The 22,600-nt window shown below is 47.7% G+C and overlaps 1 protein-coding gene across 1 annotated transcript; it reads left to right on the top strand.

Annotated features, from left to right (window-relative positions):
- The first annotated feature begins 705 nt into the window (after nt 1–705).
- On the top strand, nt 706–21,730 carry LOC149369614 (uncharacterized). The gene is made up of 7 exons (XM_089575346.1): nt 706–803; nt 2,339–2,540; nt 4,743–4,806; nt 8,480–8,616; nt 13,380–13,442; nt 17,229–17,414; nt 21,670–21,730. The coding sequence occupies exons 2-6, from the start codon at nt 2,348–2,350 to the stop codon at nt 17,384–17,386; spliced, it is 615 nt and encodes a 204-aa protein (XP_089431472.1). The 5' UTR covers nt 706–803; nt 2,339–2,347; the 3' UTR covers nt 17,387–17,414; nt 21,670–21,730.
- Nucleotides 21,731–22,600: the final 870 nt, after the last annotated feature.

Here is a 22,600-nt window from a genome sequence, read left to right on the forward strand (position 1 = left end):
GCATTGTCGCATTTTGCTCCGGGATGCGTACGTCGTGTGCACCTGGGACGAAGGGAACAGCGAAGGGAACAGCTGAAATTAGAGGAGCGTGTTGCGTTTTGGTCAATGTGTTCGTGAAGAGTCGGACACCACTGATTATATGCATTACATTATATTACATTACTGTCGCAGTCTGACCTTTCCTTGTCCTGGCTCGCTCTTTCCGGTCAAGTGGTGCCCAAAGTCTAGCGTTCAGTTTTTTTTCCGCCCATCTTTATAGGCGAAGAGGTGCACATGTGCCAAGGTCACTCTACCAGTGTTCTGTACCTCTGCATCTAGTGGGCGCAGCTGCATTTGAGCGGACTGCGATCGTTGGAGAACGGACCAACGGCCCTTGCGCGGCTGGTGCTTTCTTGCATCGCCTTAAGTGGGAGCGCATGTGACCAATATACGTCTAAGCTCACCTATGCAACCGACGTGTAACCATGTATTTGAGGTGCAGACGACAGAATCTAAGAATACATAGGCCACAGCGGCAGCTCCGTTAAAAGAGGTTCAACGAGAAAGCAGTGCGATCTAAAAGGATACCTTGGTGCATTTCAGGCAGTAGGTTAATTAAGGCATAGCAGAGATAAGTCTGCAAGTTTCTTTTTTCATTGATGTGTCCTTTAGGAGGCGATGGGCAAACCAGAAGTGGAAGAAGCACACATTACGTGCCGCGTGCACCGCCACGCAGCGTTCGTCTCGGGCTCGCCGGCGAAGACGACGACAAAGTAGCACGTAGGGCGGAGGCTGCGCTGCGGACAGCTCGGGGCATTCCAACGGTGAGCGACCTTGTTCTGTCCAATTAGCTAGGCATTGCTTTGCCCTTAGTCACGACGGAAGACTAGCATTATGAACCAGGCCGCAGCAGAGGTCAACCGTGGGTTCCCTTGCCCCGTTGTCCACTGTACCGGCGGAGGGAGGCGTTGCAATGTTGCTCTAGGCTGCCGCTAGCCTTGGCGCAACTTGCCTCAGCTAGTGCGCGGCGTAAGAGCTTTCGTATTGCGTGTCCGCTTGGTCCTACGTATTATTAGTGATGAATTTGGAGTAAAGAAAGTACCATTTTAACGGCACTTGATTTTAACTACGTGCACTGATGATGAAATCGAGCGTATTGGGGACTGTTTCATCCGCCGTAGGAAGTGAATGTCGGTGTGGCATATCTTAAGAAATCGGCAGACAAGAAACTACCTGCCGTCGTCGAAGTCTGCGTCCCAAACTGGCCTGTGGCGGCGATAATTGTCACTTTTTCCTTAAGTGATTACAACTGCGTTTTTGGTGGTAGCAGCATCTTTGGCATTTGAAGGCGTCAGTTTATCGATATCGGCCGTCTTTAATTTGTCGTCATTGTCCCTTTAAGTGGCACAGACAGAAGAGCTCCGCTTGATTGCACAGCAGGACCTAAAGGTAACAAACTAGCTGACTCTGTGGCAGGGCTAAGCACGCACAATCATTGTAGAGGATGAGTAGGTAGAATTCGCATATCTGGGTTCTTGTTGTTAGCGTACAAAGATGGCTATAGGCTCTGAACTTCTTCCTTTGTTTGGTACTGCCATATTGTGCCTGTAATTTTTGCCAGTGTATTGTGTCTGCATTGTTCAAATCGGTGCATAATCGTGCTTTCTATCCGTTCCTTTTTTTTATTTATTTTTCCAGACCCCACCACACCAAAGGCGGTCGGGGGGGGGGGGGGGGCATGAGGGGATCTGCGCTACGTGGGCCATCAAACCTCTGTCAACCAGCAGAATAGAACTTAACACTACAAAAACATCGATGTACTGGGGCAAAGATGTCTATGACTCTCGGAAAGCGATATGGGAACATGGATGGCTTGCTTTTTAAGAATCCCATTTTTTCACATCACGTATTAGACCACTCAAGCATGACTTTCTCCTGTATAAATGTGCGGTTTAGAGGCATCGGTTGATAGCGGAGCTCTCGCCAACGGTTGAGGCTGACGCTCCCTAGGGAGTACTTTATAATGACCGTCAATGAAGAAGCATCCCTCTATAGAACAATCGCGGAGAACCTTGTATACCCTTTCCCATTCGATAGCTCGTGGTGATGTAAATGAAACCTGTAGCCTTTACTAAGCGCCCGTACACCTAGCTGGTACGGGACGTTAAAGCCGACATACCGTACCGTTGCATTGATGGTTTTGAAAAGAACGACATCGTTAACTCAGTCTTTTTTTTTCTAGCAAATTTCAGTACCTTCAATAGAGGTGAACGCCATGTGCGCTAGGCTACACGTGCTGCGATGCGTTTTTCTCGCATATCTAGCACCGTCTCCTGCGGCGCCGCGCGGTTTGTTGCAGACGGTGGCCATGCAGTACGGCCAGCAGGATGCGTACGGGCAGAGCGCGTACGGCCAACCTGGAGCCATGTACGCGCCACAACCAGCAGGCTACGTGGACCCGGCGTACGCGGCCCCGCAGACGCAGCCCATGTACGGTCCGCAGCCGTACGCCGGTGACCCGTACGGCGCGACAGTCATGGGCGCACCCACACCCTTGTCCCGTACGTGTGCCGCTGAAAGCTTTTTATTGCGAAGCAATACTACGTCCACTTTCAGCTCCTCGCGTAGCGAGGCCGCGGTAGCTACCATTGACCTTGAGCGGCGCGCCTAGCGGTGTGACGTCACAGCTGCAAGAGCAGGGCTCCAACTTGTGCCGTCGCGAGGCGAGGCCGCGCGTGGTGGCTGCTGCCGAACTCCTGCGCCCGCCGCGCGCGGCGCGGATTGGATTGCATTGGATTGGATTAAATAAGATTAGATCAGATTAGATTGGATTGCATTGGATTGCATTGGATTGGATTGTATAACCGATGCTTCACCACAAGTCTAACCACAAGCACCACCACCAGCTACACTACCAGCTGAACCATGGCGTAGCAACGGATATTGCTTTCGCAATTACCGGGCTTAACCAAGCTAAGCCACAGCAATTTTTTTTATTGTAATGCGAAAACATTTCTTGTCTCGTGAGTAGCGTGTACAGGACCTGCCGGCAGAACGTGTCATCACAGCATGTCCGCTCACTTGACCTCACTCGCAATGCCGGCGAACGCAGCGCATACGCCACGAAAGGTAGTTAGTTCAAGAGTGTTGGAGGGGCCCGAAGTGCACGTGCTGTGGAGTGCACGACGTTAAAGTGCGTTGGGGATGTGTACTGATTAATTAGACAACGATCACTTGCAAAAAACAGTTCCTGAGGTTCAAAATGCAGATGCTTTCGCATTTCTCCAATGCATAAGACTCCATTGCTTTCCAATTATTCATCTTTTCCAGTCGGCGTGGAATAACTGATTGTCAAGCGAGTTTCGCTTAATCTTGTATGATGTCACGACGTAATATAAGACTGCTGGCTAATGGCAAAGCTTGAAATTACATCGGGTAGAACACTCCGAGCTGTCGATTTGAACATGCTTAGGGCAATTTTGAGGGACAGGAGTAGGGCAGAATAGGTTAGGGAACAAACGCGCGAAATGATGCTGACCTCACATGCCGTTGTGAAACCCTTACTTAATCTCAAAAAATCGCTACTATAGGCACTTTTTCTGTGCAGCAAACGGAAAACACCTGTATTTCTGAGTGTTTCATGTCATGGCACTTTTTAGGGATCCTTGCTGTATGTCTTGATTAATGAAGTCCAGTGTGCACGAAAATGCTGAGCACTACTCGTTTCGCGTCTTTGCTTCATTTCTTGCCTTCCACTACACATTTGAAGCTGGAAAAATACGTGCGAGAACTTTCCCGCCGTCACCGCATTATGGCGCGTTCACACTTGGTCATTCGGAGGCGAGAACGAGCAGAATCCGGCGCCGCGGCAGAGGTTCCGGCCAAATACTCAGCGGAAAGAGCGATCAGTCACAGACCGATTTCTGCCGCCAGAAAAATTCCGCCGAGTCTCATTGGCCAATAGGACGGCGAGTAGGAAGTTGCATTCCCGCGACGATAAACATGGAGGCGCCCTTCAATGCACGACGCCTCCCTTCCGACTGAATTCGTCGTCGTTACCGCTTTTTTCAGCGCATTCCAGCCATAAATGGGGCACCGGGCTTTCGCTTCGTCTCATCTCGCCTCTAAAGAAACGTATGAGTAATGCATTCACATTTTTGTTCTATTTCAGAGCGACGATTCTGCCCCTTTTAGGCATAAGAGTAGCATCGGTTTGTTGACAACAATGGTTCATGGCGACGTGGCGGCGGGCACTTGTGAACGAAGCAACATTTCGGCGGCCGCCGATTTCGCTGGCTCCCGCCGCCGAATGCCAAAGTGTGAACGAACCTTAAGGTTACGTCTTAAATGGAAAAGTAAAGGAACCGGTTTCATGCTAAGGAAATGAACCCCTAATTGTCTACCATCAAATAGTATTTGGAGCGCTGCCTTCTGCAGACGAAAAAAGCTATGTTGAGGTTGGAATGTCATAGTTACCGCCAACACGGCATTTGGAATTAGAATATATAACTGAAGTGACCGGCGCGGCATAGGGCACCGTGTGGTCATGTAACGCGCGGCGTTTTCGCAGGCATCTAACGCGTAGTCACTTTCCGGCGCCCCGTTTTTAAATTTAGTGCACACGAACGAAATAAAGCCGCCGTTATGGCGTAACGCCGATTAGGTATTCACACACAAGAGAGTGCAGATCAGGGTAATACCGTTCGTCCCATGTTTTCAACAGTGCTTGCTCACAGGTATTTCTCTATTCCTCCATAATACAGCAATGGGCTACGATCCTGGATACGCCAACTACGCGTACGGTATGCCCCGCAGCCCCAGGCGATAGTGAGTACTCACGTTCTTGTGCATGCCTACGGGGAACACCTCTCCGTGTGAAAAGAGAAGTGTGGGCGTTTATGTGAACTACTGAGCATCGACACAAGCGCAGCAGTCCAGAGCTGTGCCACCCGCCATTCATCGTAGGCGCCATTGTGGGTCACAGACAAAGTCCACTGCTACAGATATAGAGGTACCTAAATTCGAACCTGCTTGTTATGCAGACGCATGTCGGCAGTTCGGGTGGTCTTATAGGCTAGAGAGAAAAATAGAGAAACCTTCTGGAGGTATCACGGACGGCGGCACAACTTAGAGCATCGGCCCCAAAATTGCGTAGGCGTCTCCACCCTGAATGACGGGGCAGCGTTCAGAGGCACCCGGCGAAAACTCTGTCAGCAGAACGAGCAATGATCAAGAATGAGTTTGAATTGGCAAGGTGCAGAACTGTAGGATTGCACTAATAATCCACATATCTAGCGTGCAGCGGGTTATCGCACGATGAAAAACAAAAATCTTCAGAACCTATCGCACTCTATCAGAGCGAAAGAAGTGCGACCAATAGTACTGCTGCATCTCCCTGAACCTTTCATAAGTGCTAAAACAACCAAGCCCTCGTGGATAACGTAGACAGAGCTTGCACATCCGTGAGAGGCCTTGGGCCGCACATGTCATGTGGCTCAAGACAGCGATGCCAGCATAATCGGTGGTCTTCAGGTGAACATAGAGTGGTTTGAGTGGCGACATACTACTGGGATGCCGCTACAGGCAGAAGTCCCCTATTTAGATTATAGATTTCATTGTGCGAATCGAAAAAAAAAACGAATTGGAATTTTTTGCTGTCCCCAAGAGCGTATAGAAGCAATAGCTACCCAGATTGGTTTAGAAAGACGGGATGCGCACATGAGACAATCACAAGAAAGAAAACGGGCGGGCTTGTGATTGCCTCATGTGCGCATCCCATCTTTCTAAAGCAATATGAACCAACCTGCCCAACAACGCATCCGGATTGGTTGCTTAGACAAGTACTATTTTATTTACTTCCTCTACGGCAAACTGCACCATCGACACCGCGCAGTACATCGTTAAGCAAAAAACAATTCGCGTTCACATTATAAGCAATAAATTGTTACTTGTCGCTCATAGGCGACGCGGGCTGTGTTGGCCACGGACCTGGCGCTCTGGATTATATTCCATTGGTGGTGACAACTTACAAGCGGGCTTGGTAGTGAGCCCGTGCAGTGAGGTCGGAACGAAACGCTAACAGCGCCTGCGAAGATATTTCACCTGTGTACTTTAAGCTGCAGTATAGCCCTAGTCTCAGTCATGTTTCAGGATAAACCATGTAGCAAAGGACCGATTCATAAATCCTTGCCTAACGAATATCTCACTACGTTTCATTCCGGCCTGACTGTACATAGTTTGCCTTTATTGTAGAGTGCCGTTGCGCCTCGGACAAGAAAGAAAGTGTGAGTGTTTTTGGAGTGCTTAAACTGCCTAGCCCACTGAGCCGCATACGGCCTTGGCGAGCTTGTAAGGGTCTTGCTTTGAAAGTGCGCGAAGGCCGATAACAACGGCCGCTTTACACCTCAGAGAAGTCGCCTTGTGTAAATATCGCGGTAACAAAGCCGTTACCGGGCGCGAACTCAGCTGTCCTTTTCTTAGCATGGAGTATCGCCACCACATACTAAGGATCATTATAACGCATCATCATCATCAGCCTGACTACGCCCTCTGTAGGGCAAAGGCCTCTCCCATGTCTCTTCAATTAACCCTGTCCTTTGCCAGTTGCGGCCACCGTATCCCCGCAAACTTCTTAATATAATTCGCCCACCTAACTTTCTGCCGCCCCCTGCTACGCTTGCCTTCTCTTGGAATCCACTCTGTTACCCTTAAGGACCAGCGGTTATCTTGCCTTCGCATTACATGCCCTGCCCAAGCCCATTTCTTTCTCCTCTTGATTTCCACTAGGATGTCATTGACCCACGTTTGTTCCCTCACCCACTCCACCCGCTTGCGATCTCTTAACGCTACACCTATCATTTTTCTTTCTATAGCTCGCTGCGTTGTTCTTAAGCTGAACCCTCTTTGTTAGCCTCCACGTTTCTGCCCCATAGGTGGGCACTGGTAATATACAGCTGTTGTATACTTAACTTTTCTCTTGAGGGAAGGCATAATAAACTAAGTTATGGAAGTGCAGAGCGCAGTGCCGTAATCTCTATCCATGGCTGTTATTCAGGCGATGCATTGGCGCGATTATTTTTATTTCTTTATGAACACTTAGCTATTAGTAGTTCAATCCTTCGTACGTGATACCTTTATTCTTTGCTTCTTTAAACGAAAACTGGTTAAGCCATTTCATTTCGTTTCCATTTGATTTGGTGCTGTGCCATTGGCTTCACCTTGACGTCACGCTCGTCGATACAGAACGGCGCCCATGATGGCACTTGCCTCCATAAACGCGAGTCACGTCCATGCTGCACGGGCAAACCGGCGCCGACGCCGTCGGCGTGATCGGTGCGCCTTACACCAGTGCAACACGTCCACAAGAATTTACAGTAACTGCTCGATGCCTTTAGTGTGGTTATGCTATCATTTTCGGATCTCATGCTAAATGTCCAGTTTTAATGTTATTATACATAGAGGTGCGGACATGATGAAACGAAGCACGCTATTGCTTTTAAACATTTTAACTCGCTGTCTAATCGAAACTGGCAGCTGCAGTATGGGCAGGCTGGTAATGAAGGTTAGTTTGATTTTTCATCGATAAATTTTGCTTCATGCCTGATAGAGAAGTCGTGATTCCAATTAGAACGGAATAGCGTGTTCCGTTTACTTACGTCTGCACCTGTATGACACGATGATGATGCGTGCAAGGCAGCCAGAAGTTATACCTAGCAATAAACTGCACTCATAGGACAAAGTCTTGTCAACGTTGTCCGCAAGTGCTGGTAAAATTTATTTTGCAACAAAATCCGCGGTCCTCGGTTAGCAAGGCGGTAAACTATCCATAAACTCACGTGTTACGACACAAGCGTAGTGTGTCAGCCAGAAGTTCCGGTAAAAATATCATACGCAACGAAAATGCAGCAGAGAATAGTGAAGCTGCTCATCTAGCTGACAGTTAAGAATAAAGTATTTTCGTCTTAATACCAGCTTGTTTTTAACTAAGTTTCATGCTTTCCTGCGGGAGGAATGGGGACGAGAGTACGCATTTCTCGAGTGAATGAGTTGGGGTGAACTCAGTAGGTTGCGAAAGGCTGCAAGGCTACTTACTGCTTTAAATTGTGGGTGTGCCACCACCCGAATGGCGTCAAACCTTAAAATATTAAGAAGTTAATAGCATAAAATTCGTACTTGCTCGGGTATGCGGAGCTTTATCTGCGCTATAGCGTTGGCTATAGGCTAGAATTGGGAAACAGTGTTGTGGTTGTGCGACGGGAATTTAGTCCCCGCTGCTCGGTCGGACTGGCTGGGGCGGAGTGAGACATTGTGGCCTGACCGGCTGTGCCTAAGATTGACCGCTTGTTTCCAGTTTGTACTTGGTTCATGTTGTCTTCAAGTGAAATGAATGAGAAATGAAACGTTCTAAAGTAGCGCACTATGTTTGCGTGTACTTGAGTCACCTCCCACTAAAGACCGGATGTCAACGGGAACCACCACCTCTTGTTTCCTCCTGTCGCAGTGTGATCCAGGCCGCCCAGCCGCGTCGCGCGGGGCTCTTCAACACGGACAGCATCCTCACGGTGCTTATCGTGTGCGGGACGCTGTTCCTCGTCCTCCTCGCCATGCTCCTCATCGTGACCGTGGTCGTGCCCAGGCGTGAGTCTGCACCCCTTCCAAGTCCCCCGAAAAATCTACACAAATGCTTTCCATGGAAATTTGCTGAGCTGCCGCTACCTGTCAAATGGGGCTGAACTCATGAAATGAATTTTGTCCGCTTGATAAACCCCAGTGATTTCGCATGGCTGTCGGGACTTGGCGACTCGAGGGGGTGAAATATTTTAAGAGTGATTTCGCTGCGTGTAGGATGAGTGGGCTGCCGATATCAGTATACACAATTTTTAAGAAAGTCAGGTCCATGTAGTGAAAATGGAGAAAAAATAAAAAGCTTAATACACACCTACCAGTCTAGATTCTGGGAAGAATCTTCGATACGTCATTCTTAAAAGCAAAGCAAGCGCCCAACATATTGTTACGACCAGGAGGAGTATTAAGACCACGACGGGCGACCGAGAACCAGCTGGGTCCACTTTCGAAGCACGAGACACACAAACACTTCGTCCTCCTCATTTTTTGCGTAGTCAGCGATGCCGACCAAATAGAATAGGCATCGCCTCGTCATGGGCGTCACACTTCCCCCTACGCAGCCGAAGCCCGCTGGGCGAGTTAAATAGCGCCGCACGAATGGTAGGGCTTGCCGTGAGACGAGCTATGCGGTAATTGAGCTCGCTAGTTTGGTCCATAATTACATAGGGTCTATCGTAGTGGCACAGCAGCTTCTGCGGCAATCCTCGCTTTCTGATCGGCCGCCACACGAAGACGAAATCACCAGGGCTGTGAGTGACGTGACGGCGGTGGGGGTAGTAGCACGCTTTGTACAGATCTTGGGAGGCGAGAACACGAAGGCGAGCAAGGCGACGGGCTTCTTCGGCGAGACAGTGTCTCAGCGATAGAGGGATCCTCATGAAGCTCGTCAGAAAATGGTAGTATGGTGTCCAGGGTGTAGCGTGGGGGGCGAGCATAGAGTAAAAAGAAGGGGCTGTAGCAAGTAGTCTCATGGCGCGCAGTATTGTATGCATACGTGATGAACGGCAGGACGCTGTCCCAGTTCTTGTGCCTTGAATCAACATACATTGACAGCATGTTTGTGATCGTGCGGTTCGCGCGCTCAGTGAGCCCATTCGTCTGGGGATGGTAAAATGGTAAGGCGAGCAATGGCACAGCTCCACGACGTCAGCAAAGGATATTTTGCTGCCTTTCGAATCTCAATACTGATTTGACTTTTATAGATGTAGTGCAGCATAGTTGGAGCAGTTTGTTCCGGATATTTGTTTTAGGCGGCCTCCACCTCCTTTACTACGAAGAAAAGTGTGAGCGAAGCCTTTCCCCTTACATAGTTTTGCAGGAAACCTGGGAAACAATGCAGGTGGGGAGGCACATCACGGCGCACATTGTTGACTTCGCACATCCTAGGTCAGGTTTACACTGCGAGCCTCTCATTCCGGCAGCACTGCCTGGAGTCACTTAGCACACCAGTCTCGATATCCTGCTCTCTGTTTATTACTATCGAATCATGGTCTTCCCATATTGGCCGAAGGTTCTCCCCGACGAGGTTAGCCAACGCTTGCACCTTCAGAGGGTTTCATTTTCACCTGCGTATTTATTGTATGTTTCTGGCGCGTCTACAAGTTTCCTAACTTGTTAAAAGACAGGCCCTCTCTCATTAAGAATGCATTTGGAAAGCGCCACGAATCCATTACTTCCGCCGTTCACAGGGTTTTCGGCGCAGGAACCCAAACAGCATTAAAAATATGCTAAGAGCCTTATGGAAAACGACTCTAAGAATTGAACTTTGTAAGCTAATATAGGCGATAAATTATTATATTCAATCTTACCGGCTTAGCGCATTATAATCAGCGAGAACAGATTGGCATTAGAGGCCGAGAGATCTGGAGCGGCAGGCCCGTTTTGACGTTCAACAGGCGACTGCTAGGTTGGGCATCTCAGAGGCCCCTTTTGCCATCTCTCAGCTCCCGTGCATACTCGGTCATCTTGCGCTTGCGATCATCGGTTCGATCTCGTTGCCTTCAAGGACTCCAGGGCCCGCTTGCACGAAGCAAATAGTCTAGTTTCGAGAGTTTACTTATTCTCCTTCTAAACAAGCCTTTGATTTTAAGGAAAGAAAAGGCGTATAACTAGCTCCTTGGGTCTGTGGACACCTCAATCGCGCTTTGAGGAGGCCTGGCGATGGTGTCCACCTAACGCGCTTACGCGTCAAGACGTTACACGTTACACGAGTACTGCTGCACCCTCTAAACTTTTTCTACTAAATGGCTGAGATAAAGTTATTAGAGCATTAGCTGTAAAAAGAAAAATGAATTACAGGGGTCACTACCACCGGAAGATTTTGCAAGGGAACTGCGTGCGTCGGCGGAGTTTCGTGGGTGCGGATCCCAGATGCCATGCTGCACCAGCATTTGCTTGAAACTGCGAAAGCAACCTTCCCCAGCAGGCTAAGGATGCTTACGGCGAGACGATTATGTCACCGAGATGGCTCATATGGAGTCCTCTTTGGGGAAGACATCATGCGTTCGAATCGAGCGGGGCGAAAATTTTTAAATGCCATTTTCTCAGCCGTACGTGCGTCTTTTCTTGCCGAACAGGCATGGACATACCCAGGAAGAGGCATATAACCGATTTTTACTAACAATAAAACTGTGCCGGAGTCGCCCTTAGTTTCCGTTTGAATATAATATGAACAGTATTAAAGAGAAAGAGTTCGCAGAACACTTAGATTTCATCTGAACAATAAATTTGAAGAGACGCAGAAGCAATCAGCCATCTGCAGAAGGATTACTCAGGAAAAGTGAAAAATTTGTCCCTCACCCATACTCGAAGCCCTAATTGTTCAGTGCTTGCTAAGAAATCAATTGCTCTCATCTTACCTCGACTTTTCTCAAGATAAAGAAAGGAATGTTAGAGTTACAAAAACTTTGTCAAGCAGCTGTTGCCGGCTTGTCTTAAAGTTTTGCTGCAAATTTTAAGAATATTGCCAGGTCAACCAGAGACCCGCAGCGGCAGTTACCTGTTAAACAGTGGTACGCCAGAAAAAGCCGCCGTGTTTTGAGACCCCGCATTACTAGCTTTTGCTGCTGACAGGATGTTAAAGGGATCTGATAAAGTGAGCGGAAGTTGTTTCGCCTTCAAATCAGCAAAAGCTGCCTATGAGGTTCCCTTTTACCTGGCATTTTCATGTACTGAAACGCAAAAGCGATTCTGAGCTTCGTAGTTACTTTGCACTTTAGGTGTTTATTGGATATAGGCTTGGTAAAAGCCCTGGGAAAAAACCCGCGTCATCGTAATTCGCGCCTATTGACCGCCTTAAAATCATCGGCGCTGGATGTGTGGAGGTGCGGTCTCTGAAGAGTCCGCTAGCGCTGTGAGTCTTAAACATAGACAGCAACTATCGCATAAAATACTACAGGTCGCTTATAGAAGCCGCTAGGTAGCGCGCAGAATTTATCCGCAAAACGAAGCCTCATGAGGGTCCGTTTAAGTTACTGCTCTCGGTTGCAAAAGGAGAAAGTGGCGGTTACGACACGGGTTGTGCGAAGTCCAGACTTAGCAAATAGGAGCTAAAGCAAACTATGCGAAATTTTAAAACGGCTGGCTTAGAGTTACTTCACAAGTACCTGGAAGTGAGCGTAGGTTTGCTGAGTTGCCGCAGAAAGCATCCAAGTTATGCGGTAAAGCCGCAGAGCAAGAAGAGATTTCCGAGCCTTTTACTCGGTATAATTATATAAATGAGCAGTGTATACGGAAAATGAGACTGGGATTGCATATGGTAATCGCTCGACAATTTCCCCGTCCGAGTTGGGCCGCGTAGCGTCTCCTGCAAACGCGAAGTGTGGCTTTGCCGCATACCTTGGATGCTTTCTGCGGCAACTCGGCAGCCCTACGCGCAACTCTAGGTACCTGTACAGTAACTCTAGTCACCTTGCAACGCCGCCGCGGAATTATTTAGGCGTCACAGTTGCTGGCAGCTGAGGAGCTGCGGCATCACGAGTTCGTAGGCTTATTACTGGCCCCCACTTCGAACGAAACTGAATCAAAAGGGATCCTGTAGGTGGACATCTCGGTGCAGGTTAAGGATCCCGAGGTAGTTGATAACAATTCAGAGCCCTCCAGTGCGGTGCGCCTCGCAATGTGTCGAGCGTTACTTCGTTTTACTTTAAAATACATTTATCAAAAATCAACCTTCGCCTCGACGTCGTCATCCTCTACGCAAATCGGCTACGGCTGTACCACCGCCTCTTGAGTTGGTCGCAATATGGCTGGAGCTAACATCAGGCAGGCGAAGGGTTTTTAGAGAGGCACTGCGTGGTCTGAAGTGACTATCTGATAGGCGGCTTCGTAGTTAAAAGGGACGAGAAATTTTACCAACTGTTGCTTACGAATCAGCACTTTACGGCTGGATTACTTTTTACATCGCATTCGAACAGATAAAGTTTCCGTTCTGTCATACCGTAATTGCCTAAAGAGACCACGTACAAGCTGATAGTTTTTGTTTCCATAGGACGTGCTGATCAATGAACATAAAGCGCCATAATGAATCACAAAAAGAATTATCTCCAGCCGCGGTCCCGGTTAGTCGGTAGCAAGCTGGCGCTCTCCATGAAGCCTACGATATCGTTCTGCTGCATACTTCGTTTCTTGTCTTTTGTTTTTTCGCGGTGGAAAATAGTTTTCTGCGAAGAACTGATTTATTTACCGCAATAGTGCATTGAATAAGTAATGCTCAGCCGGCGGCAATAGCATGCAGCAGCTGTAAGCTGTCATGGCGTCTTGTTTCTCTCTCGCAGTTACCAGGAAGACGCACTCAGGTCACAAGAGGCGCAACGAGTTCCCCATGGAGCACGAGGACGGTAAGATGCGTTCAGGTTCCAGATTTACAGGCGGGCTGTGGACTGTGAGCTTTACCTGGGAGATCCGTGGCATAACGATATTGCATAGCGCTGGGCCGACGGTCCAGAGTGACACCTTAATAGGCCCCTGAAGGCTGGTAGCATATGATGCATACAGTGGTGTTGGCACTTCCTACGTGGGACTACACTGGGTTTGGAGCTGCATGGTATTGACTTCTTCATACGAAACGTGCAGTCTAAAGAACGAAATCGATACGACATCACTCGGCAGACACGCGCAACTTCTTTCATATCTGTAAATGTACTCGGCTCTCATAACTAGTTTGGATTTAGACTCCCTGGTAGCTGCCAGCCCGTATGCTTAGCCAACCAGTGCTAGTTTTAGAGAGTAAGATAGTGTTCCCCTCATCATTATCATCATCATGATTTTCAGCATCATCAGCAATTTGCTAGTCTATGTCAATCGGGGAATTAAGCGTTGCAGTAATGGTCTGCAGTTAGCCCTACCCTACCGCGGGTACGGTATCCCAACGAATTTCCCACCTCACTTTTCGCCTTCCTCGGGTACGTGCTCATGCTCTACACTTACACCCTGTGTTCAGGCGGGATCCGTGTCTGGTTGCGCTGAAGGACCAACTGCAGGAAGCTTTTGTAAAACTACGAGGAAGAGGAGGAGGAAAAGGGGGGGGAGGGGGTTAAGGCATCTCTCAGATTGGGTTTGTACTTCTTTTGCCACGCTCTTCGTGAAGCAAAGTGACACTGGATAGTGATAAAGGAGGTATACTATAGTCGGATACAACTTAAGTCTGCAGTGAACCTCCGCCACATTCACGACCGCCAAGCAGAATACCTCCGGGACAAAAAAAGGAGTCCGCTGTTAAAGGTTTTCTTGTGACCCAGAAAAGAAGCTAAGAATGAGCAGAAATCATAAGCACAAAGATTTCGACACTTCTGGCTTGTTTGCAATAGTCAAACATTAAAAAGCTGATCCCGTTTACTTTAGTGAATCGCTAGCGGAGTAATACAGGATGCGACAGGCCACTGACCATTGTTACCAAATGCTGTTTCCATTAAAGTTGAAGCTTACTATAGCGTAGACGTACACCTGTTTACCAGGTGTGACGCTGCTACGAGTGCATCCGGCAAAGCGTGTAAGTGTACGGCAGTGCGTCAGCGCTATGCTAAAACCTTCTCCTACACTCCCTCCATGGGAATAAAAAGAGAACAGGCTGTCCTCAAGCGCCCTCTCATTAAGGAGGAGGGTTTGCTGCCTAAATTCCAGGGTAGATCTCCATCACAAAATATACAGAATGCTTACTCTTGGGAACGGAGGCCTATTTTCACAGCAAAGAATAGTATCGGGGTGGAGTTAGCAGTGGGTGGAGGGTTTTAAACGCGGCATCGGAGGTTTGAAGGTGAGCAAATACAGTAAATTGTAACCTCGGTTAAAATCTTCGTGACTGCTAAAAGCTCCGCATTTTTAGCGGTGAATTTCTATCCAGGGCATTGGAAGAATGCCCCTTCCCTAAAAGTTTTAGTAGGCTAGAAGACAGCTCATACCCTTGTCAAGCGCACAAGTTAAGTGCACTTAGGGGAGTGCGCTTCGGCATCCTGAGTGACACTTTGGGCTACGCAGTGCTAAACGGGAAATCAAAGTGCACTCGTAGTAAAAAAAAATAGCGGCAGAAAATGAGCGGAATTTCTGAACAGGAAGATGGAAAAGAAATAAAGACTCATAATATTTGATTGCTTAATGCGATAGCGCAAATAAAAGGAGGTTCAACAGTTTTTAACAATGAAAACAAAATGAAAATATAACAAAAGCCAAGACCGGCCAAGTCTGTCCAGAATTTCGACAACAAACAAGATAGCGGCGGGCAGCGATGTTGCATCTGATCACGTTTACTTGTTTTGTTGCTTTGCTTGTAGCTATTAGCAACGAACTTTTTTCTGACAACAGTGTTATAGCACGTAAAATAAAGTTGTAAGTACTTTTTATGCACTATCAATTTTGTACCATTGAAACAGCTGGCGTCGAGGCTACGCACTCGGCCAGTAAAGTGTGGTCTGTGAACGCACTCCTAGCGAAGTGCACTCTTCCGCGAGTGACACTCCACTTGCGTCGTTTAGATGCGGCAAAGTGTACTTACAGCGAAGTACACTCTCCGTAAGTGCACTTAACTTGCCCGCTTAATAAGGGTATTGGCTCCCTTTTTATTCACCTATAGGCTTATTCGGGTTTAGAGTGTATCAAGGCCCTGGTGCTGGCTACGTGCTAAGGAGCATGCGGTAGTTGGTAACAAACCGTTAATTCTAGCGTTAACAACGAGAGACGACGAAGGACTGGCCGCCACCAAGTAAGCTATGGCGCTCGGCTGCTGACCCGAAAGACTTTGGTTCGACCCCGGCCGCGGCGGTGAATTTCGACGGAGGCGAAATTCTGGGGGCTCGTGTACTGTTCGACGTCAGTGCAGATTAAAGAACCCCCGGTGGTCGCAATTTACTGCGGTGTCCCTCATAGCCTGAGTCGCTTTGGGACATTAAACCACATAAATCATAAACAACGAAGGACCACACTGAAGGAGGGCACAATTTGGGCATGTTGGTATAGGTTTATAATGTATACTAATGCGCAAAAAGACGAGCACATGGAACAAAGCCCACACATGACAAAGCGCTTGCTAGCAACAAAAGCAATTTACTTCCACGCCTTCTTCTTTTCTCTCTCATCTTTTTTTTTTTCCTGGCTGCTATTTTTTCTGATCATGGATATCAATCACTTTTTTTTTGCTAGTGAGCGCTTGTCGTGTGCGACCTTTCTTTCATGTGCTCGTCTTTTTGCTGTTTAGTAACCATTATGAAGGACCACGCATTAAAGGCGCAGAGACACCTAACTTTTGAGCGCGTGTTTTCTTCTTTTTAATGAGACGTAAGAAATTATTGTACACGCATTACCACGTGGCACTCTTCAACTACCGCTTAATAATTTATAATCGAATTTCTTTCTCCTGCTGTTTCGATTTCAACAGCCGAACGATGGCTGTGGCGTTAAAGAGGGGTTACAGGCCACGCGAGGCATGAAAAACTGCAAGTTAATCGGTACTTCTGCATTCGCTGTTGTTCCAGATCTTGAGGAACGCTGGCTTCAGCACTGTAGTGAATGAAAAGGGTGAAGCCGCGATCATACAAGTTTTTTTCATGCCTCACGTGATCTATAACCTCCCTTCGATACCACAGCCATCGTTTGGTTGTTGAAACTGAAACCGAAAGAGCGCGACAGTGAAATTCTATTTTAATTATTTTGCGGTCTTAGGCGAATGCCACTTGGTGAATCATGCATAGTAGTGTCTTCTTAGGATCTTTGTAGAGAAGAAGACATGACACCAAAGTTAGAGTGCTCCTTTTGTAGCGAACGCGCCGCGGTGGCTCAGTGGTTACGGCGCTCGGCTGCTGACCCGAAAGAGGCGGGTTCGATCCCGGCCGGGGCGGCTGAATTTCGATGAAGGCGAAATTCTAGAGGCCCGGGTACTGTGCATTGACAGTGCACGTTAAAGAAACCTATGTGGTCAAAATTTTCGGAGCCCTTCACTACGGCGTCCCTCATAGCCTGAGTTGCTTCGGGACGTTAAACACCAATAAACCAACTCCTTTAGTAGAGCTTGTGCTGTGCAGTTCATTAGCGTCGTCTTTCGTAGTCGGCATTTAAGAATCGATGTGACGCTAATCCATTGTGTCTGTACGGCACCGTTGAGAACGTGGCCTACATCGGGACTGCTTTCCTCGCAGTGGCGGACCTGGACCTGTCCAACTTGGACGCCCCCCAGGTGGCTGACAAGGCCGAGGAGACATCGCCAAAGCACAGCCCGGCCGCCAAGCACGGCGCCAAGAACGGACACAAAGCTCCGAAGTTGTTAAGAAGCATCAGGCGCGCGATAAAGGGATAGTCTGCACCACTCCTGTGACCTGCTCCAGGTAAGGGGGGGCCGACTAAGTGCTGTATAAAGTTACTGCTTTTCACAGTAGCTTGGTTTGGACTAGTTGGTAACAGTTCTTCGAAAACATAGCGCAAAAAGGACACAGCCGACACAGAACTGGACGGGACAGGCGCTAACCCTTGACTGACTTGTAGTTGAGGCGATGAGGTCGACACAGGTGATCACAGGATGAACGGTGGTAGGTGATGATGAAAACACACATATTGACTAGCGAAATTCACACACACAGGACAAGAGAAGGCGACAGAACACACGCTAGACTTGCAACTGAGAATTTTACTAGATAAGTAACGTATATATACAGCCAACTTGTACTTGCGCCGCTGGTGCCACCAATCCGTTGGGAACGCGTAAGATGACAAAGAATAATTGATACACGAGTATAGACAAAAATTGATGCCCGAAAACAGGAAAACACATCGCACAGGCACGAAGAAAACCTGATAACTGTAAACGGAGATAACCAGCAAAGTCTAACAAGAAAAGAAGCTATGCGAAAGGTATACGATCTGACTGGAGCCGCGAAAGATAGACCATACAGATACAAAAAGGCGGTGTGAAAAATACATGACACGTAAAACCATGAAATCTAAACCCGCGTGAAATGAAGTCAGAGGTGCGAACACCTGCGCCAATGGAGCCAACATACAAAAGGCCCATAGACCCAAATGTAGGAGAACGAGCAGAAAGGCACAGCTAATAACATAAAACGACGGGATCCTCTGAGGAGACCTAAAAGATTACTTTAAAAGCATGGCAATATAAAAGAAAACCAACTTTAAAAGCGTAATAAAATAACAACCCAAAAGAGTGACTAAAACAAATAAAAACCTCGGCTTGCCGCAAGGCAATAAGAACCACATTCACCTGCTGGGCGGAGGAACATGCTTGGCCAAATAGCGCCTTTGTCGTTTAGTTGGGGCAACAGATGGTTTGCTCACGCATTCGTCACCGGCTTTTGCTATAAGGAATGCTTCCAGAATCTCTATACCTTCTCTTGTACTTGGCCTACCCACAGCCACCGTTTTTTCCCATGCTGGTTTGCATACTGGCTTGTATGGGCACCGGGCACAATGTTCATCCAAATGGCCTTCTGTGGCAACAGCAGAGACCTTGAGCTGGTGCTCCTGTAGCCTTTCAATCAGGCAACGGCCTGTCTGACCCAGGTAGCGCGCTTACCGCAAGGCAAAGGGATGTTGTAGACGACACCCTTTTGCCACTAGACAGGTCTGGTACGGTGTTTCTTAGTGCAAGCACTGTTGCTGCTCCTCCCTTCATTGGCAATTCGGCATAGTCTGCCCAGCTTGTTGGGCGCTGTCAGCAACACCGAGACACCATTTTTCGCCGCCACCTTTTTCAATCAGTGCGACAATCCGTGCACATACTGAATGGTTTCCCGTCTCATATTCAGCTCAGACCTGACGTCTTGCTTGGACCGATCCCCATTGTATACCTCGTTAACGAGGACTTCGGTTACGGATGCGATCACATCCTTCGGGTAGCCAGACCTACTCTGCCATGTCACCTGCTCATCAAGGCTGTCTTGAACCTTGTGGGGCAAGTCTTTTCAAGTGCACCACGCATACAGTTCGGCACAATGCCTTTTGGGTTCCCTTTTGGGTTGTTATTTTACAACGCTTTTAAAGTTGGTTTTATTATATTTTACTATGCCTATAAAGTCATCTTTAGGCCTCCTCAGAGGATCCCGTCGTTTTATGTTATCAGCTCTGCCTTTCGGCTCGTTCTCCTACATTTGGGTCTATAGGCCTTTTGCATGTTGGCTCCATTGGCGCAGGTGTTCGCACTGCTTACTTCATTTCACGCGGGTTGTTTTAGATTTCATGGTTTTACGCGTCATGTACTTTTTCACACCGCCTTTTTGTATCTGTATGGTCTATCTTTCGCGGCTCTGGTCAGATTGTATACCTTTTGCATAGCTTCTTTTCTTCTTAGACTTTGCTCGTTTTCTCCGTTTACGGTTATCAGGTTTTTTTCGTGCCTGTGCGATGTGTTTTCTTGGTTTCGTTTGTCAATTTTTGTCTATACTCGTGTATTAATAATTCTTTGTCATTTTGTGCGTTCCAAACGGATTGGTGGCACCAGCGGCGCAAGTACAAGCTGGCTGTATACACGTTACTCGTCTAGTAAAACTCTGAGTTGCAATTCTAGCGTGTGTCCTGTCGCTTTCTCTTGTTATGTGTGTGTGAATTTCGCCAGTCAATACGTGTGGTACCGACTACCAACTAGCCCAACTTAAAGCATTAGCAGAGGATAGAAAAGAGCCCAATGCAGGAGAAATTTTATGCAACTGTAGCTTGGTTTGGGCTGGTTGGTAACTGTTCATCGAAAACCCGTCCCGCCGTCCGGTCCAGTTCTGTGTCGTCCGTGTCCTTTTTGCGCTATCTTTTCGAAGAACTGCTTGTCCTAGTCGCCCGGAGAGGAAGAGCTGATGTGAGCCTTGTTCGGTCGTCGGAGCCGTCCTTTGGGTTTCTATGCGCCAATTCAGTTAAGCACGGTAACTACCGGTAAGGCGGTGTTCCTCTTTAAGGCTATGTGCCTCGATTCACAGCGCACTATGCGGAAAAGAAATGCAAATTATCTTTCGAGACAGAGACGTCATGTTTTTGTTTAAGCCATTTTATAGCTGCACAGAAACAAAAACAGCTACTCCTCACAGAGTTACGAATGTCGTTTCCCAGCGTATTTGTCGAAGCAGAGTTTCTGTGTCAGTGCTTACTGACCAATTTTATTTTGAATGCAACGTGAAGTGAAATATGCTTTACACATCACTGCGCGGTTACCCACAGGATGGGCAGAGAAGCGAGAATTTTTCAGGCGCACTGTTCGTGCTTTGTATATGCCTCTTGCCTGCGCATATAGGAGTGAGGAGCTTTTGTGCTCCGGTGGAGCCATGTGAGGTGAGCGTCAGCTGAATGGGCCGCGTCGGGATCCCCCAAGAACGAAAACACTCAGAATCGCCTGAATATGATCTTGCGTTTGTGGCGACCCAACCGGCTGCTGGAAGTAGATTTCAGGCGCACAAAGAAATAATTGGAGCATCTGCTGAGTACCGCAGGCAATATATACTACACTTAAGTGGGGCTCATCCGTAATTCGGTAAGAAATATTTTCCCTCTCGTGTGCAGCGAAGCCGCATCAAGAAAACAAGCCTTCGTGTAGACTGTACCAGATAGCATTGTTTCCATTTCGCCACAGCCTTCCGGCAGAGTCAGCCGGGCGCTCACTCCTGTCAGAGGGTTGAGAGCACAAATCACACGCGAAAACTGTAGCGGATTGTTTCATAACGGACGACCAATGCTCTCCTACAGCGCTGACCTTGTTTGCCCTTAATCTTCAAACGCATATTGCCAAATGCTGGCATTATTAAAATTACGGGAGGGGGGTACCTAAGGAACTTACGAACGACTAATGCGAAAGCATTGTAATTGATTTCCAATTCTTTTTCAAAAAAGGATAATAACGCTTTATTCATCTTAAAGCACAGAATGTATTTCCAGCCCCATTAAGCTAGCAAGGTTAGCTTGTGAGCGGGACCGGACAGTCGAGCAAAAAACACTGCTTATAGACCATACACAGCAGTATCATGTGACAGACAATTAGTAAAACGAATCTAAATGCTATTTCCTGAGAAATGAACCACCAGCTTTGTGCAATTAAAAGTCCGCTCATCGTGATGTTCATAAAAACTATAATTACATGGAATACAAATCTGAATCAAGAGAAGTCTACCGAAAAGCCTTATAGAACTTATGAGCCCTCGTACAGTTTACTATTTCCTTAAAGATCAGTTTTTCTCACTAGTGGTGGTATAAGGTTTATAACTGCTCAATACTGTTTACGTCACTGCTAATATTCATCTCTTCCAAATATATTCTATTCTTTTGTAGTTGGTGCAGTTCCAAGTACTTCTAGGATTGGTGGTTAACATTCCGTAAATTCCCGGCTTGAATGACGTCACGCTGTTTAGACTAGTCGAGAGTTTTGTAACAGGGCGACACTTTGGGCGACGCAAGGTTTTCGTGCCGATGAGCCGTGTAATGCCCTCGCTTTAAAATCGTCATATGGTAACTAATATAGGCTTAACATTTTTTCCCACATTCGGACGTCTGTGCTATTGGCACCTTAATTTTCTCTTGACTCCATATAATATTGCCCCGCCGTCTTTTCTCGAGACCCTCTCTTATCTTCGTGCCTCCTTTCCTCCGCCGCAGGTGGCGTCCCACTGCTTCGGACATCCTCGGCTGGCCATTGGCGATAACAGAAGAAAGCGCCTCTCTACGGCTCATCAGAACCTTCTAAAAGAAACTAAATTGAAAGAAATGTGTCAAATATCTGGTGGATATGCATTTCTTTTTGTTTCAACTCACCGCGTCTTCGCAGGGTACAAAAGCGCACACCGTACCTGTAGGTTTTTTTTTTTTTTTTAAGCCCACAAGACACCATGCAAGCAAGGAACTATCAGCTGGCAACATATTGTCACGTATACTGGTGACTGCAGTCCAGAAAGCAGGACGACGGCGAAAATGGCTTCTAAACAAAAATCTACCGGGTGTTTTTTTTTTTTAGACGGTCCAAAATTTAAAAAAAAAAGGTAAACTGCTTTAGATTTCTTTTAGCACTGGAGCTATACTGGAGGCTACGGCGTGCGCCAGGCAAGAGGAAAATTGCTTTAATTAGTTCGCTGATTAACTAAATATGTTAATAAACTTTTCTTATTTTTATTTTAGGGGGTATGTTGTATTCGTAGAATTGGAGATCGTCCTCCAAACAGTCCAACCGAGAAAAACAGTTTTAATTAAAAATTTTTCACGCACGTTACGAGGCTCGAAAAAGACACCCTGGTAGGCATCTTCACACCGTACCTCAGCGGCGATGAGCGCCTCTGACGTAGTTCGCTCCGCCCTGCGCTTTGCGTCACAGCTGACGTCACCTGAAGCCCGGACGGGCGGCCTGCGCTATCGCTGCTTGTTTCGGTTCGCTCCGCGGCCTCACGGAATGCCGCAATGACAGTACGTTTTGCGTTCCCACGCCGCACTCCGTGAGGCCGCTGAGCGAAGCGAAACGGGCAGCGGTACCGGCAGGCGCCTATCTCTCCTTCAGGTGACGTCAACCGTGTGACACAAAGTGCAGGGCGGAGCGAAC

The sequence above is a fragment of the Amblyomma mixtum genome, chromosome 1 (genome assembly GCF_055824585.1).
Source record: "Amblyomma mixtum isolate Tamu chromosome 1, ASM5582458v1, whole genome shotgun sequence".
NCBI lineage: Eukaryota > Metazoa > Arthropoda > Arachnida > Ixodida > Ixodidae > Amblyomma > Amblyomma mixtum.

Coding starts and splice junctions, on each gene's coding strand:
- LOC149369614 (XM_089575346.1), top strand. CDS start 2,348: ATGCAGTACGGCCAGCAGGATGCGTACGGGCAGAGCGCGTACGGCCAA. Junction 2,541..4,742: donor CGCACCCACACCCTTGTCCC/GTACGTGTGCCG, acceptor TCCATAATACAG/CAATGGGCTACGATCCTGGA. Junction 4,807..8,479: donor CCCCGCAGCCCCAGGCGATA/GTGAGTACTCAC, acceptor CTCCTGTCGCAG/TGTGATCCAGGCCGCCCAGC.